The sequence below is a fragment of the Phycodurus eques genome, chromosome 1 (assembly GCF_024500275.1).
Source record: "Phycodurus eques isolate BA_2022a chromosome 1, UOR_Pequ_1.1, whole genome shotgun sequence".
Classification (NCBI taxonomy): domain Eukaryota; kingdom Metazoa; phylum Chordata; class Actinopteri; order Syngnathiformes; family Syngnathidae; genus Phycodurus; species Phycodurus eques.
Window position 1 is genome coordinate 32,387,969 of NC_084525.1, and position 18,537 is coordinate 32,406,505.

The following is an 18,537-nucleotide window of genomic DNA, read 5'->3' on the forward strand; positions in this document are numbered from 1 at the left end:
CATGTTTGCCGTGTGCTCATTAGGTTGTTGTGTCCACCTCTTCTCGTCTACTTTGTGTCGACCAATCAGGTCTCTCCAGCCACTCGTGTCTTGTCCAGGTGTTCCTCGTTGTCTCGTCAATCTGTTTGTATTTAGTTCCCTGGTTTCTTCTCTTGAATAATTTTCATAAGAAGTTCAAACTGCGAGGCCACCTTTCTCATCATATTGTCCTGATGCCTTGACAGTCCCTCTAGATGAAGGTAGAGGGCAGCAAGCTGCTCATCCTGCTTCGAGAGGCGTTGACCCTGCGCTTGAAGGGCTTTGCGCACCGGGTCTGAGTCTGCTGGGTCCATGTTAGGGCCAGTTCGTTGTACCTTGTCGTCGCGTTCCAGCATTCCTTGTTTCCACGTCACAGACTCATAGTAAGACTTGACCCTGTTCCGATTATCGGCCTCGCCTCTATGCCTCATGTTTTTGGATACTGTTGCCTTTCGTGGATTGCCTGCCTGTGTACCGACCTTTGCCCGTATATTAAACCTCTCTTTTTGGAAACTGTCCATTTTGTTTTGGAGTCGTGCATTTTTGGGTCCTATCCTCTGTTCCGTTCATGACAGAACGAACTGGCCCTAACATGGACCCAGCGGACTCAGACCCCGGAAACCAGGGAACTAAATACAAACAGATTGACGAGACAACGAGGAACACCTGGACAAGACACGAGTGGCTGGAGAGAGCTGATTGGGCGACACAAAGTAGACGAGAACAGGCTGGACACAACAACCTAATGAGCACATGACAAACATGGAACACAGGAAAACATGGAACAAAACTAAACACAACCCAAACCAAAACACAGACCATGACAACACCAGCACCTCCACTTCTTCATTTTTGAAATTTGGCTTCCTTTTAGAACTCATTACTTTCATATTCCTTTGACAAATTTGAAGTGCTTTTATACTCTGACTCTACTTTGGCCACGAGTAAAGCATTACCAAGTTCGTAATCAGTTTAAGTCAATCTAATTGGAATTGTCGTCACAAACAAGTTTAAGATGGTTCATTGCTTCAACAAACACTTTTGCCAAAGCCAGGTGTGGATATGATGATTCGATATCTCCTCCTACCGATTCTCCAGTCATATCAGGATCCGTGATTCATTCATTGAGGACCCCCCCGGCCCCACTTCTCCCTTCAATTGATACAAGTCGGATGTACCGTCTGTGCTGCTCAACCTAAACGCTCATTCATCTCTGGGCCTGGATGGGCTAGATTCGTTCTCTATGGAGCTCACATCATTGCAACCCCCATCTGCAATCTGGTCAACCTTTCGTCGCAAACTGGAGTGTTCCCCAAGGATTGGAAATCATCCTACTCTCTAAAGGAGGTGTTGACACGGATTTGATCAGTGGCAGATCCATCACTATTCTGCCCTGCCTTCCCCAAATAATAAAAAAAAGAAGAAATACCCTTAATGCCCTTAACCCTCTGCATATGAGCTTTAAATCAGGACACAGTCGTACCTCTGGTACGCTAAAATTGGTAAATTATATTGTAGGTGCCATAGACAACAGAGAACATTGTGCTGCTGTTTTTGTGGATCTTGCAAAGGCATTTGATTTTGTTAATCATTCAATTCTACTTGAAAGATGACAGAATATTGGCCTCTATGAGAGCTGTGTGACTTTCTTAAACATATACTGCTTTTGGTGCATACAGTCAGTGAAGGTGGAGGGTATTCTTTCAGACACGTTACCACTTTTCAAAGGTGTGCCACAGGGTTCTGTACTTGGTCCAACACTTTTCCAAATTTTCACCAACATTATAACCTATGATATCGGTAACACTCTTGCCCATTTGTATGCTGACAACACAGTTACTTAGACTTCTAGCTCCTCCCTCCACATTGTCCTGTGCGTAAGGCGAGTTTTACTAATATCAAAATGGTCTTCTAGTCTACAGTCACTGAACATAAGAAAAAACTAAATGTATGGCCTTCAACAGAAATGCCCCACAAATCATGCAGCCCAGCAATATTCTGTCTCTTAATGGTTCTGCCGTTCAATTCCACACTTGCTACAAATACCTAGGAATCTGGCTCGACAGTTCACTGGCATTTGAAACTCACATCAATATGTTTCTCTTGTAAAGTTCTCTTTCCCGAAAAATATTCTCACTAACACCTTCTTCTAAATCGCTTATTGTTGAAATGTCTGTCCTGCCAATCCTAGATTACAGAGATGTGCAGTATTATAAAGATCAGCTTCAAAAACTCTCTTCCATAAGCACAAAACACGCTGCCATTCGCTTTGTCACTGGTGCTCCCTTCAACACTTACCACTGTGAACTGTATTCTTGGTTAATGGGCTCGCTCTTCACTCACTGGTCTATGTTTAACTGATAAACACTCATTGGCAAGACCCCAACCTAACTTCGCTCTCTGCTCACCATGCATACCACCACCCACACTCTCTGTTCCAGCAGTTTTATTGAGTCTGTGTTACTTTTGGTCAATCTTTTCATTTTTTTGCCCCATTGGACTGGAACACTCTCTAACAAATAATAAAACTGACATCATTCATCCCAATATTGTCACGATCGGATGGAGACTGGACCCAAGAGCAGGCGGCGGCTGAGAGGTTGCGATGAACAGTTTATTGAAAATGGAAAGGTAGGTGGTCCTTGAGATGCGCTGGTGGGTTGTTGAGGCAGAGAGTACGTGGCAGGCAGTGACGAGGAAGGGAGGCTGGCTTGACGGCGAGTTGGCAGAGATCCACTTGACGAGGGACACGGAGGATACACTGAGGACAAGGAAGAACACAAAGTTCAGAACGATGGCAAGGAATTGAGTAGGCTTACTTGGAGACTGGGGAGCCGTTGTACCGCTTGGAAGCTTCATTACTATGGTGAGGTTTTCCGTGATCAGGCAGGCTTAAATGCAGGTGGTAACGAGGACTGGTTGGTGACAGGTGCGCGGCCGAGGAAGGTGCTGGAAAGAGACGGGAGGGGAGAGAACGAGCGAGAGGGCGCAAAGCGCCAGCCAGGCTCCAATAGAAGAACTGCAGGATGGCTCATGACAAATATCATCATTTAAACATTTTAAGTCAGTGAGTATTTGGTTTTATTTTGCTTTGTTTTACTCTTCTGTCAGCAGCCAGGCCGGCATTGCAGATTAGAATGTTTGCCTTACCTGGATAAGTAAAGGTTCAATCAATCAATCAATCAATCAATCAATCAATCAATCAGCATATTAATTTGTGGCAGGTGGGGCTAATTGATTTTATTAATTTTAACCAAAGTAGGCACACCTTTTTTAATTGATGGACTTCCAAACATGCATTCATAATCATAAGCTCAGTTATCTGATGCAATCACTTCTACTAGATTTATTTGAAGCAAAAAAACAAAAACAAAAAAAAAACTTTAATTTGGGGTGTAATAAATGGCTTAATGCATTGGTCATGCATTAACATAACAATTAATTGATTCATTCATATCATGCATATAAACAGTTGCATATGAGAAACAGTAAAGGTAGTGTGCATTCTGGCCACATTACATTCTATTGTTTATCACAATAACACTGTATGAAGAATCCTATGAAAATCCCCACTGAGAGGCTGATGATGTGTGAGCTCCTCATACTTGACTCATATAAAAGTTGCAAGACTGCTGGTTCAGATGGAGCAGAAGGCTGGTGGGCAGGTGAATCGGACTTTGTAGTCTTGACACTGCTTCTCACCAGGTTGTTCACGATTCACACATGCAAAGCCATGAGTGGCATCATACCTGTAAAGTACATTGTATATTAGTAATAACAAGTGTGGTTGGAAATTTTAATACAGTACATATTTGACATTCATTTGACAGTAAATATTCATTCATATATTTCTCCTCAGCTGTTTTAGCAATTTTGTGTTGGATATCATCCATCCATCACTCCCAAATCATCAAATGCTTATATACACATCTCTTAAAGTTGAAACTTTACTTCCGGTAGCATAAACATTTTTGATCCTGAAATGTTTGAAACATTATGCAACCTAAAATGTTGTGCATAATAAGCATTATCTGCTACGACATACAGTATCCCATAGTGTTGGTCACAGTGCTGCAATAAGATTATAAGGGTGGTTCTGTCCAAACACCTCTTTAGAAAAATCCCCTTTTCCCATCATTACCAGGTGATTTGGATTTATAAAATGAAAGCTGAATGCCGAATGTTTGACTGTTTTGGTGCAGCAAGAGTACAGAGCAACAGTTTTTGCCATTGTTGCTTGATCCACTCACATTTGAAAGACATCGCCAGTCTCATGTGCTGGGATGCCAGATACTGTCATAGCCTCCACTGCCACAGGCTGAGCGCAAACCTCAGCAGCGTTCACCCTCTGCAGCTCGACTAGAGTCTCATAATCGCCATCGCTTGTGGGATCGTCTATGTCGAACCAGCGAGTCCTGCAACCTGTCACTTTACATGTCAGTGGAGAGACAAAAAAAAAAAAACAGCATCAGTTTTTACATTTAGGATCTTGATGGTTGGATGATTTTTGTAATTATTTTTTTAATTATTTTTAGACAGACGAGCATAAAAAACTCACTGTGACAGAAATCGGAGGGACATGTCATCATCACTTCATAATCCGCACATTGTTGGTTACTCTTCTGATTCTCATTGATGCATGCAAAGCCAAAAGTAACATCATTGCTGGAATTTCAAACACAACAAGAGACAAAAGCAAGAATCACGCCGCTACTTTCTTCTTTGGTTGGACTGTAAATAAAGGACTCACGAGAGGAAGATGTCTCCAGTGAGTTTGGAAGACAATCCGTTTGTTGTCCTGGCCTCTATTCGGATTGGATTTCTGCAGACCTGTCCAGGGTAAGTCTTCATGAGCCGATACAAGGACTCCACATCACCCTCGTCTGATGGGTCATCACTATTGATCCATTGTGTGCGACACTCCTGTGACACTGAGACACGAACCAATACATTTCCACTAAGTGATCATGGGACTATACTGTATTGGTTACAATTTCTTGTTAGCATTGTACTATATAGTATTCTAAACCGTGAATAGGATTGACCCTGTTATCAAATGGGATGGACCCTAGCTTCCCGCAACCTGGAACTGGATAAGTGGTGTAGATACTGGATGGATGTTCCCGTCAGTGATTTGCGAATGGTCACAATTTACAACAGTTTGTCATACTTGAAAAATTCTCTGTTTAGTGTCCAAGTAAGAGTTTGCTTAATTTCCGATAACATGCATTCATTTGTTGTATTAGTTGATATTTTGCTTGTTTTTTGATTTTCAAACGACAGACTAACCGAATGTATGGCATTTATCCCAGCTAACTTTGGGTTAGAGGCGGAGCGCACCCTGAATTAGTCGCCAGCCAATCGCAGGGCACATATAAAAAAACAACCATTAGCACTCACTTTTACACCTACGGACAATTACCCAATCATGTATGTTTTTGGGACGTGGGAGGAAACCGGAGTACCCGGAGAAACCCCACGCAGGCACGGGGAGAACTTGCAAACTCAACACAGGGAGGCCGGTTTCAAACTCGGGACCTCAGAACTGTGTAAAGTGGAATTTATTTTTAACTTTTACTATGACTTCAAAACTTTTTTTTAGTATACATAATTATCACAAGACCATGTATTAATCCATATAATAACAACTTACTACAACTTACTTCCATCCATTTTCTACAGCGCTTGTCCTAATGAAGGTCACAGGTGAGCTGGAGCCGATATGAGCTGACTTTGGGGCAGGCATGTTTACTGGTCACCAGTCAATGGCTGTACACATATTGACAAACAACCATTCACACCCACATTCATACCTATGGACAATTTAAGGGTCTTTAATGAACCAAACATGCCTGTTTTGGAATGTGGGAGGAAGCCATGTAATCATGTAATCTTCACACGGGAAGTCCAGATTCGAACCCCTGAACCTCAGAACATTGAGACAGATTTGCTACCACTACTTTGTGGTACTGCAATAGTAAAACCTTCTTTCAATATCGAGATTCATAACATTATTACAGTATTATCATTTTTCACATCCGTCCACATTTCTTCACTGATTGGCAGATTATGGTTCTGACTTATTGTCAGGCATGTTTTTTGTATAAAGAAGCTTGACTTACTTTGACAGAACTCTTTGGGACATGTGAACCTGACCTTGTAGTCTTCACAACTCTTGTCAGTCTGATCTGTATTCACACAAGCAAACCCGTATGCAGCGTCTAGCCTGTAAAGAAAAGATTGTGACTCAATGGTTGTGCCTCTCATGTCCTTATACTACATTTTCTGAACAATTTCTCACCTTAAAAATGTCTCCGGCGTACTGGAGGCAGAGTCTCCGGAAACGGTCTGGACTTGGATGGCTACTGGCTGAGGACAGATCTTTCCGGGGTACTTTTGGAGGAGGTCACTGAGGAGCTCAAAATCTCCATGCCCTTCCGGGTCATCCAGGTCAAACCAGCCCGTCTGGCACTCTGAGGGAATTAGAACCACAAAACACCATTAAAATGAAGAATCACTTATCATTTGGTTTGTGTTTTTGTTCACATACCTGAACAAAACTCTCCAGAACAGGTGAACTTGACCTTATAATCATCACACAGACTCCCTACTTGCTCTCTGTTGAGGCACAAAAGGCCCTCCGATGGACTGTGGCTGAAAACATCATCATTAAATCATGCATTATAAACTCACTTCTTGTCACTTGCAGCTTCATGTTTTATTTATATATTTATTACTGTTTAGTCTTTTACTGTTTTTATATTCTGTAAAGCTATGTTGTTTTGTATCCTCTGCATCTTAATGAATTGCACAACCCTGTAATTTTTAAATGTGCTCTAGAAATAAATTTAGATTGGATTAGAAAACACACACAAAACACACACACAAATGGCAGGATAAAAAAAAAAAAAAAATGAAAAAAAAGATAATACATGTACATACTACAGTATGAAATTAAACCAAAAAGAAAAATGTCAAATAAAAATCGATTTTGGCAGTAAAAATGAAAATTAACTTCTATATTATGACATCATTACTTAATTTCCTACGGTAAAAAAAGAAGTACAATTTAGGGATTAGAACAGCTTGGAAATCAACCAGCATCACAAAACAGCTTTTAATTGAGGAAGTAAATGCAGAAATGTTTATTATTGTGGTTCCAATTTGCAAGTGCAGAACCGTTGCACTACATCACACTGATCCCGTGTCCAGTAACTATAAGTAACCTGATCATCTCAGGCTTCATGTGACCAAATCAAGGTAAAAACCGTCATACATGTGGAAGATGTTCCTCGTGTGCTGAGAGTTGATCCCGGCAACAGTCTGAGTCTCCATGTCTACTGGATCTGAACAGATCATGGTCCCATGTTTCCTTCTCAAGTCAGTCAAGAGCTCAGAGTCACCTACTCCTGAAACATCTCCATCATCAAACCAGGCGGTCTGACACACTGGGGAAAACAAACTATTGATTATTTCCTCACATTCCTTTAGTATCAATAAGATCACAACATAAACACGGAACCTACTTTCAAGTGCATGGATGGCAGATGAGTGCAGGTCTGTAAGAAGATAATAGTATATTAATTTAAATGTGTAGTAGTTTGCATTTTTTTTTATTTGTAACACAAGTTTCAAGACTCTTTCATTCTGTTACCTGAGATAAAGAAACACCATGCAATGCTCTGCAAGAAAAAAACAAAAACAAAAAAAAAACAGCAAAACCTCAATTTGCAAGTGAATACTATGGAAATACAGTAAGAAGACGAAAAAAAATCAGCTCAAGTTACCTGAAAGAAAATCATGTCTGTGCCGCTGATTTTGAGGAGGGCAAGAAGAATAATTTATAAATAAATTGACATCAAATAAAGTCTTAGAGTTTACTGACAAGCTTCATCTGCCCCGCAGAGACTGGATATAATATGGTAGATGATCATGTCGTCTAGATTCCTCTTCTGACCAATAGACTTACACCCCTGGGATCTTGTGGAGGGTGTGTTCTGCGTTTTGTGTTTCTGCACTTCCCACAAAGGTTGACTCTCACTTTAGGCATAAAAACAATGCACGGCACTGTTGATGTTGGGTTGGGCTAACTGTCCATCATTCTGCGTCACTCATCGGTGATTAACCGTGAATGAATTTAAGACGGCATTCAATGAATACATTTTTATTTTCTAATAAAATCTTGATTGTTCCAATTTATGAAACTTAATAATTGAGCCTTTTGTCTTTTTTGTTAAAGGATCAACAGTGATATATGTCAAAACCTGAAGATTCAGGTGTACAACCCCAATTCTAATGAAATTGGGACGTTGTGTTAAACATAAATAAAAACAGAATACAATGATTTGTAAATCATGTTCAACCTATATTTATTTGAAAACACTACAAAGACAAGCTATTTAATGTTCAAACTGATAAACTATTGTTTTTAGCAAATAATCATTAACTTAGAATTTTATGGCTACAACATGTTCCAAAAAGCTGGGACAGGGTCATGTTTATCACTGTGTTACATCACCTTTTCATTTAACAACATTCAATAAACGTTTGGGAACTGAGGACACTAATTGTTGAAGCTTTGTAGGTGGAATTCTTCCCCATTCTTGCTTGATGTTCAGAGTCAGCTGTTTAACAGTCCGGGGTCTCCGTTGTCGTATTTTACGCTTCATAATGCGCCACGCATTTTCAATGGGAGACAGCTCTGGACTGCAGGCAGGCCAGTTTAGTACCCGCTCTCTTTGACTACGAAGCCACGCTGTTGTAACACGTGCAGAATGTGGTTTGGCATTGTCTTGCTGAAATAAGCAGGGGCATCCATCAAAAAGACGTTGCTTGGATGGAAGCATATGTTTCTCCAAAACCTGTATGAACCTTTCAGTATTAATGGTGCCTTCACAGATGTGAAAGTTACCCATGAACTTTGCGTCCATAACAGCCTGGATGGTTCTTTTCGTCTTTGGCCTGGAGGACACGACATCCACAATTTCCCAAAACAATTTGAAATGTGGACTCGTCGGACAACAGAACACTTTTCCACTTTGCATCAGTCCATCTTAGATGAGCTCGGTGACCCTGGCCCCATCTTTGCTTGTGAATGACTGAGCAATTCAGGGAAGCTCCTTTTCTACCCAATCATGGCACCCACCTGTTCCCAATTAGCCTGTTCACCTGTGGGATGTTGCAAACAGGTGTTTGATGAGCACTCCTCAACTTTCTCAGTCTTTTTTTGCCACCTGTCCCAGCTTTTTTGGAAAGTGTTGCAGCCATAAAATTCCAAGTTAATGATTATTTGCTAAAAACAATCAAGTTTTTCAGTTTGAACATTAAATATCTTGTCTTTGTAGTGTATTCAATTAAATATAGGTCGAACATGATTTGCAAATCATTGTATTCTGTTTTTATTTATGTTTAACACAACGTCCCAACTTCATTGAATCGGGGTTGTAATTAGAACGTTTTGAGCAGGGTAAACCACAGTGAGTGCTATGTAAGGCCCACTATGGAATGAATTATCCATTTAAACAGATGATTTTTTTTCCATGACCAATTTGATGCTTGCAACTTTTAGGTGGTTCAATTTGGGGAAAAAAAAAAAGAATAGACAGGTATGCTTTTACACACTTGCAGAGAAATTACAAATAAATGCACTGAGTATGATCCAAAATGACATTTAAAAACTTTTTACCATGACAAAGCGGCAGTTTATATATATATATATATATAAAGTATACTATTGAATTAACACGAAAAGTGATTTTCTGCATAGAAACAAGATCTTACTCGGACAGATTAATGGAAGAACAGTTGAGGCATCTCTCGACCCTGCAATCAATCACACTTGAAAATGGATGTAAAATAATCCGATTAGCACAGCCTAATGTGCCACAACTCACCCTCAGGGAGGGATGTGATCCAAAGAAATACAACACTGTGTCCTCAATATGACAGCAACCAATGGGTAAAGTGTGGTTGACCTTAAAGGGACTCTCGAATGCTGTGAACATTTGCACTTATTTTATAGTTCTGGACTTAGAAATGACGTCTGCAGAAAAAGATTTCCTCCTTATACGACTCAGTATTTACTTCAGGCTTACAGTATTTTCTGATGGTTTTTAGCAGCGCTTGACCTGCCCACATTTCGGTCAAAACCCGACTTAAGCTGTGACGTAAACGCCAGAGGCAGATCTGATTTCCCCATATTAGTTAACATACTCAGTTGCCTCAGTCACAAGCAAGCCTGCGGGTGTATCGCCTATATTCAAAGTCTGGATGTTTTTGGTTTGTTTTCTTTTACAAAAACGAGTGAAAATAGTGAAGTTGGATAAATTTGTGTAGCCTTGTTTTATTGAAATGGATCACTGTAATGCTTCCTTACAGAGAGCAGGCATCTGAGATAAGTGATTCATTTCTGCCTATTTTCATGAGCTGTTTGTTGACTTGGCTTGGCTTGGCTTACTTGAGTACAGTGGGCCGTAGTACCGCAGTAATACTTTGGCGAGGATTTCTTGGAACAGGCAGGCTTAAACACCGGTGGTGATGAGGCTGATTGGAGACAGGTGCTGAAAATAGAGAGGGGAGGGGGGAGAAAGAGAGCGAGAGGACACAAAGAGCCCCCCAGGCTACTATAATGGAACTGCAGGGCAGTATATGACAGTTAAAGCATAATTTTAATGAAAAAATGTAATTTAATAAAAAAATTGCATATTGTCCGTCTGGAGCAGGGAAAGTCTTAATGTCCCATTGTTTTTGGATTATAATTGATTTAACCCCATTTCTAAATCGATCTCACAATACATCAGGTCACAAAGACATGAGGCACCACCCAGTATTCAGCTGCACTGAAGAAAGGTCGGGAAATGATATGAACGCGGTTCAGCTGCCTTATTTTATGTGTCCAGGATTTCTGTGTGTGTGTGTGTATATATATATATATATATATACATATATATATATATATATATATATATATGTATATATATATTGTTTTAACTCTCACCTTAATGGTTAGGTTATGGTTATGAGGCAGTTAACATGTCAAACCAAACAGAAGACAGTCTGTTAGATGGATCTGGGGGCACTGAGCAACTTCAACACCACTGTAGCAGTCTGTGATATAGATAAGAAAAGAACTGATGTAATTGCGTGTAAAAGTGGACCAAAGCTTATGTGGCAAGTCATGCTTCCTTGAAGGCTTGCAGACAGTATTCTGTTGGGCCTTTTTGACTTTAGGGTTGATGTTCACTGTCCACTCCAGGTCCCATCATGACATTTGTGGTACAGATGAGACGGATATGTCGGACGGTGTAAAGGAGTGGAACCATGGTCAAATATCTATGGAAATACACTATCATCTCCACTGTTTTGAACATGTCCCCTTTTAGATGTGGCTGGCTGTGCAAGAGCATATTTGACCATGTTCGATGCAGATAACCATCCACCCATCCATTATCTTTAGCGCTTATCCTCACAACGGTCGCGGGCTGCTGGAGCCTATCCCAGCTATCTCCAGGCGGTAGGCGGGGTACACCCTGAACCGGTCGCCAGCCAATCACAGGGCACATAGAAACAAACAACCATCCGCACTCACATTCACACCTACGGGCAATTTAGAGTCCTCAATCAACCTACCATGCATGTTTTGGGCATGTGGGAGGAAACCGGAGTGCCCAGATAAAGCCCACCCAGGCACAGGGAGAACATGCAAACTCCACACAGGCGGGGCCGGGATTTGAACACCGGTCCCCAGAACTGTGAGGTAGATGTGCTAACCAGTCGGCCACGATGCAGATACCATACCATAAAAAGGCAGTGTCATACTCAATCAGATCCATTGCATTTTGGGGGATGGTTGGCATGCAAGACTACATAGTCAGTGGATGTTATCACGGGTTAGACAGCAAAGCGTCTCAAAAGGTTTGTCTGTCTTGCTTTCATGTGGTGCAGATTTGTTGTTATTGCAGATTACCACGTGGACTTTGGGAGGGGTTAAAGTCCCCCTCTTATGTAAGTGCCTCTTAATTATCACATTGTTGGAGGAAACTCTCTTTCAGCCTAAGTTGAGTTGTTATTTTCAATTGTATCACTTACACATAATGTGGTACTATACCCATCAGTCTGACTTCTTTATTTGGAAGGTGAACCTATGGCTGTTGAATGTTTTCCAAGGACTACTAACAATGCAAGACAATGAAGTGTGTGTAAAGAGTGAACTGAATTGGGTGTAACCTGCAATTTAACACTGAATCCCACTTCCTAAAGGGTTTGGGAATAATGTTTCCACGTTCCCAGTATCACTCTCACCTAACCTACAGCATCATTTGGGAGCGATGATGGGATGTCAGCGCAATCCATCAAGGAAAAATACTGGAGCAATGTCCGGGTGACAAAATAAAGCCCACAATATTACAAATAGCACATGAATTTTGTTTTTATTTAAGAAACACAAAGGGTAGGGGCATGTTGTTTCAACATTGGATCATCAGGTTGTCATAACATAATATACTGTCGGTATTTTTCTTTCCCAATTGAGCCATCTTCCGTCACTGTGCAGAATAATTTTTTCTTTTTTTTTTTTTAAAAACGTAAAAAAACAAAACCAATCATGACTAAAAGGGCACCTTTTATAAAGAATTCAAACCAATAACCAATGTTGGTTTTGAAAAAAATAAAAATAAAAAAAATAATCTCACGACAAAGCTTCCATTTAGCAACAGTGTACATATTGAAATCCAGTTTCAGAACTTCACTTTCTCGCTTTCTAAACTGGACCACAGCCTAGACTCGATCTCCAATCACATTTTCACATTTAAACAAAAATGGTGTAAATTTGCTGCAATTTTAGAACATAGGTTTTCAGCCTCATGATGGGAAGAACCTTTCTGGGAGGAAATTGGGGGATGTGTTCAACGTTGAGGGGGAGATGCAGGAGGCAACCCCTGATATACAGAGGAGGGAAAAACAATGCTCTAAAACAGTAGAGTGAAAGGAGGCATCGTAAAATAAATAAGAACGAAGCAGGGCTAACTGACAGGATGGTGTTTATCTAAACATTTTAAGCTCATAAAAAAGAGAAAACTGTTGTTTTAAAAAAATAATAATAATAACAAAAAAATAAAAAGGTGGGGAGGGTGCTAGGAGCGAGCATTCTTGATCGGAGCAACACGGGTCACAGCAACTCCAAAGAACACACTGACATTTGGTGTCTGCCTCAAAATCACACATTTCATTAAAGCATCCCTAAAACAAACATCTCAAGGCACCTCTGGGCTAACAAGCACTCCCAATAAATGCTAAGACCTACCCAAGTGGCTTTCAAAAGCTACACAGAAAATATGAAACCACTTTTTTGAGATCTACTCAATCAAACAAGGCTGTGGTGTTAATCACGGAATAATTTCATCATGAAATCAAAGAACACGCACTTGGGTAAATATAAGCATAAGCCATAGTCATTCTGAACTCTCTTAAAATAAAAACATTTGCAGACAACAGTACGTCCACCCCAGAGAAAATCAATGTCAAAATTTCTTGGTTTGTTACAAAAGCAAAATTGTGATGAACTGAATGGTTAAAAGGCACATGTACTGTATGTAGCAGAATGCAGCTACATCAGCCATCTTGTCAGATATCCTTTACAAAAATTCAGAATAATAATTTAAAAAAAATAACCACATGACTATGGTCTATCCTAGTGTCTGACATTAATTAGCACCAAGTCTTTTCATGTAAAAAAAAAAAGAACAAAAACAGACAGAAAACACAAGTGCTCGAAAGGTAATGTCAAAAAATGATCTTGTTGTTGTTGTTGTTGTTGATGGCCTGAGTTGTGTGCTGAAACTGCATGTGGCTGTATGTGCTCCGAGCATGTGCTCCGTCCCCATAGCGGGCACACTCGTGCCAAACGAAAAAAAATCTTAGACATTATCAAGTCATAGTAGTACAACGGTGAAAACCTCTGATTAAGCAGTGTTAGATGCCAGAACAATTTCTAGGAAGTGCAGTTATGGTTAGTTTGCAAGTTTCCCCCACAAATATAATATATATTCATATGCATATAAATAAAAAATCAGTGCTGTAAAAACCTCTCCAACTCCATAGGATCTGATTTCTCATGGCTAACACTACTGCTCAAAGTACTGTATGTAAACTGCACGTTTTCCTTCTTCCAGAATTAAAAAATTGAGGAAGAGAAGAAATAATGTTTTTCTGATTTGTTTTGGTTTCACCACACCAAGGTGATTTTTGGTAGCAGCTAAGCACCAAGTTTGTATAAGGTTCTACGCGTGTCAGTCTCTCTGAGTGTTTAGATAAAAATCACTCCACAGTCTGTGTGTATGTCTGTGTAGGATATGTGTGTATTTGGGAGTTTGTCTTTGCACATGCGTGTTGTGTACGGTCTATGATGTGCACGGCTGCATGTTGACGCTGTGAGCTGCGTGGGCTTGCAGATCGATGGTCTGGGCCTGCTGATCTTCTGGCCGTGCGTTCATCAGGGACAGGTTCCTCACGCACCCCGTTATTCCAGAAGAAAACTTCCCTCCAGTCATGGCCGCCATGTCCGGAGCTCCACCTGTCACACAACCATACACATTCACTTAGTTTTATATTTATTTATATATATATATATATATATATATATGACTGATGAATGAACAACAACCATCATTAATTTCTTTATGTTTATGTTTTGTTTAATGATAATGCTTTTCTGAAATGCTTGACCGTTTAATTTGAATCCCATTAAAATTTAATTAAATGTGTTTTGCCTGGTACTTCATGTTTTCTTAAAAGAATTGTACCCATCTAACAAATTCTGCCTGGGTAATCAAACATATGAGTACAACTATGTGTTTTCTAATTTACTAAATAAAAGTAGGGCTGTGAATTTCAAAATAAGAGCCAGTAAATTAAAAAAAAAAAAAAAAAAAAAAAAGGATTACGTGTTCAAATACAGTGTTTAACTTCAGAATAATTATAAAAAAAAAAAAAAAAAAAAAATACAGATAATACTTTGTTTTGATCATATGGATAGAATCAAAATCATGCATTGTAAAAATGTACTATACATAGGTAGAAGGGTTTTCTGGAATTTTGAGGTCAACTTTGGTTGGGGGTGCGTATTTACATGGGTGCGCATTATACATGTGAAATTACGGTAGTTGTGCAGGTCATAAAAGGACCTATCTGACACTTCGAACATTTGTACTTATTATATAGTTCTGGACTTAAAATCGATGTCTGGAGGAAAAATGACCCCCAAAACAGACTAAGTAGTAATTTTAGGCTTGTTTTCTGATGACATATATTTGATTACATGTTTTATTTTCAACCAGATTTTGATCAGTCCACATTTACGTCGAAACCTGCGTCAAGATGAGCACATTTCCATATTCTAGTCTTTTCTTAGTTGCTTCTCAAAACGTTACTATTGGTTTGTCCTCACTTTGTCTGTTATTTTTAAGCAATGTTAACCAATTTAAAGTGTTGACAGTAGTTTGAGCAAATCTATAAATGCTCTAATGCTTAAAATGTCTGTGTTGTAAAAGTGTTGTAAAACACCGCCTATTTCCTTGTTCTGCGGAAGCCGTGTGGTGAAGTTGTTGCCTAAATTTAAAGTCTGGATGTTTTATTAGACAATAACAAGGGAAAATGGTGAGGTTAGATACATTTGAGTAGGCTTGTTTTATTAAAATCGATCACTATATTGCAGAAGGAAGCTGCATGAGCCATGGAGGTAAATGCATGCAGATTCATTCAGATTTAGATTCAGGTTAGTCAGCTCATTGTTATATTTATTGCATTTCTCATGGCTCTAAGACTCTTTGAAAAATGGTTTGGAGAGATGACATAAGAGGCTCTTGTGAAGTATTAAAAAGTTTTGTTTTGTTTTTTTTGCACGGTAGGGGTGTCGGCATGTCCACTGACATTGATCCGCACAGCTGGGCGCCGTGTTTGTACCATGTGTTTTTACTCAATCACAGCATAATAAATTAGTGATTGATTGTTTTTGCCTATTAATTTGGTCATTGAACATAATTTTTGGGGGTACTGTTGTGTTGATGTGAGTGTGCAGTGGTATATGACAGCAATCAATATTAGGTATGATACCAACTTGAGCAGGCGGTGTTTGGAAACTCAATCAAAATGTTTTAGTTTTTTTTTCCCTGGAAAGTTGTCATTTTGGAGGTGCGAGAATTCTGCCCGACAGCGACAATATATAAAATATGACCAAATACTGGCACTTCATAGTCAGGGGTGCACGAATATTTTGGTTTGGTTCTCAAATGAGCACCAGAGGTTGTTGTTTGATGCTCATTTTTTCTGACCCTACGACCTCACTGGATGAAGTTGACGTAGCTGTATGTGTGTAAAATTTTAAAGATTAATTAATGTACATGAGACTAGCATTATCAGATCTTTTAAGGACAGGTTATTTTCCTGTGATAAATATTGAGAATCCTCCCACCTCTGTCAAAAGGTTTGTCCGTATGAATGAGTTGTTGGGGAACGACAACACTACTCGAGCCCTGTCTACCGCTGCGCTCCCACCCCCCTCCCAAAAAAGCAAAATGCTTGGTACACAAATGCACACTGATATACTTAATCATGATTCGCTTCTACTATTTTCAGTGCGCATGCGCACCTGCGCACCACGCATGTGCTCCCCTGTTATAGTATAGTACATTCCTTTGACCACCTCGGATATGCGGCCAAATGGTCTCCAGTTCTGTCGATAATGTCACATCAAGACACGGGGGCGTATCGATTTCAGCATTGTGTAGAAGGGGCGTTCCCAGGGCAATTAGTTATTTACAGATTTCAACAAAATGTATTGATATTTTTGGAAATGACTGCCAGTTTCACTTTCTTGAGCAAAAAAAAATAAAAAAATAAAAATCATAAAGAGAACTTGCTAGTGAAATGTAGGCCATTTGGACGCTATAGGTCCTTTTAAGAGCTCCACTCACCAAGGTAAAGGTGCCCTTTTGTGTTGACCATGATGCTTTTTCCCTTTGACTGTCCATGTAGTACAGAACCACCATCTATTTGGATGTAGCCATCTTTTCCAGTCCTGCAAGGGAAGGAAACCAACACAGCTTGTATTGTCCACGCATTTTGACTAGTACACGTAACTTTTTTCAAGGGTCCTGTGGACCATTTTTGTCATGTTTCCACTACAAAGTAACGGAACTACACTTCCTCTTTGTGCTCAAGAATGCCAGTAGATGTCTCAACACAGTGGACAGATGATCAAACACTTTGCTGGTTAGGTGGATCTCTTACAGTATCTCATATATTGTCCTGTTGTAGCTTTATTGGCTTCTTACAGACTTGAGTGGTATGTGATCCATCTTATTATTGATATACAGTATAAGCGTATATTCTTACATTTCGGATTGCAATTTGCATTTGCCTCTGAATGTCATCATGCTGTCTTTTGAAAAATGCTCAACATTGTAAGCATAGTGGCTGAAATAAAATGCCATGAGTAGTCACCCAATGATACAAATATGCCGTCACAGTCCTTTATCAACTAATTTAATCAATTCAGATGTTGGACGAGAATATATGTTTACTTAATTCTTGTTCTTACCAAGACAATTTAGACAGTTCTGTTCATCTATTGGGGAATGTCCTTTTCTGTTCCAGCATGACTTTGCCCCAATGCACAATATAAGGTTCATCAAGGTTGGCTGAGTTACAATTTCAGTAACGGTTTCCATAAGTATTTGCTCAATGCTATTCAGTCATTAGCATTTTTAGGATGCCTAGTCGTTGATCAAACATTTAAACATGACATTTTCCAAAAGAATTGTAGTATTTTTGAAATTCCCAAGTTTGTACATGCTGATGCCAAAGGAAATGCAATGTACCTGACTGCTTTAACTTTATGCCATTGTCCGTCATTGACGGAATGTCGCGACATGATCTCCGCCTCACCACTGCCCAACTGGTAACTGGAAATCAATAAATCATCAAAATGACTTTTGCTCAAAGCAATACAATTAAGTATATTTACAGCATTGCAAAACCCAACCTGAAAATGAGGTGTCCATTGTGAATTCCGAGACTGATAAAGTCCTTGCCTCTGCCGTGTTCGCCACGTTCCTGGAAGTCCAATTGTTAAGTTTAGTGTCTAAAGAGCCGATGCTGTGAACCAGCAACTTCTGAGCGACTGCTTCCAATTGAGAATTTTTATAATACTGAAGCATACATTAGGAATAGGAAGATTAACTTTTCATACAAAAATTGTGTTAACATAATCATCATGCAAAAATAGTTGTAACGTTATTAACCAAATGGTGATTTGTAAATATTAGTATAGAAACAGCCAACGTGTCCACTCATGCCAAATAAGAGTGTCTCGTGTCAGAGTGGATACCTTTTTACTAGCATGCATCTTTCGCAAAGTGAGTGTGCCATTGGTTTCCTGAAGGAAATGGAGAGGAAGTCAGAGAAGCAACATGCATTTACATAGACAGAGCATGCGCACGGATGGCCCAGTCAAGAATGAGAATG

General features: G+C 39.7%; 1 protein-coding gene across 10 annotated transcripts in view; it reads right to left on the minus strand.

Annotated features, from left to right (window-relative positions):
* Positions 1 to 12,420: 12,420 nt before the first annotated feature.
* hspg2 (heparan sulfate proteoglycan 2) overlaps positions 12,421 to 18,537 on the minus strand; it is a 115,257-nt gene continuing 109,140 nt past the window's right edge. For 8 of the 10 annotated variants that reach the window (XM_061688582.1, XM_061688529.1, XM_061688573.1 and 5 more), the window contains 5 exons: positions 18,401 to 18,448; positions 18,056 to 18,126; positions 17,892 to 17,975; positions 16,986 to 17,089; positions 12,421 to 14,587 (listed from right to left, as the gene is read on the minus strand). In XM_061688582.1, the coding sequence (XP_061544566.1) occupies positions 14,415 to 14,587; positions 16,986 to 17,089; positions 17,892 to 17,975; positions 18,056 to 18,126; positions 18,401 to 18,448 (480 nt within the window). In that variant the 3' untranslated portion in view covers positions 12,421 to 14,414. The remainder of the gene's footprint in view (positions 14,588 to 16,985; positions 17,090 to 17,891; positions 17,976 to 18,055; positions 18,127 to 18,400; positions 18,449 to 18,537) is intronic. The other 2 variants (XM_061688591.1, XM_061688538.1) reach the window with 1 other exon arrangement.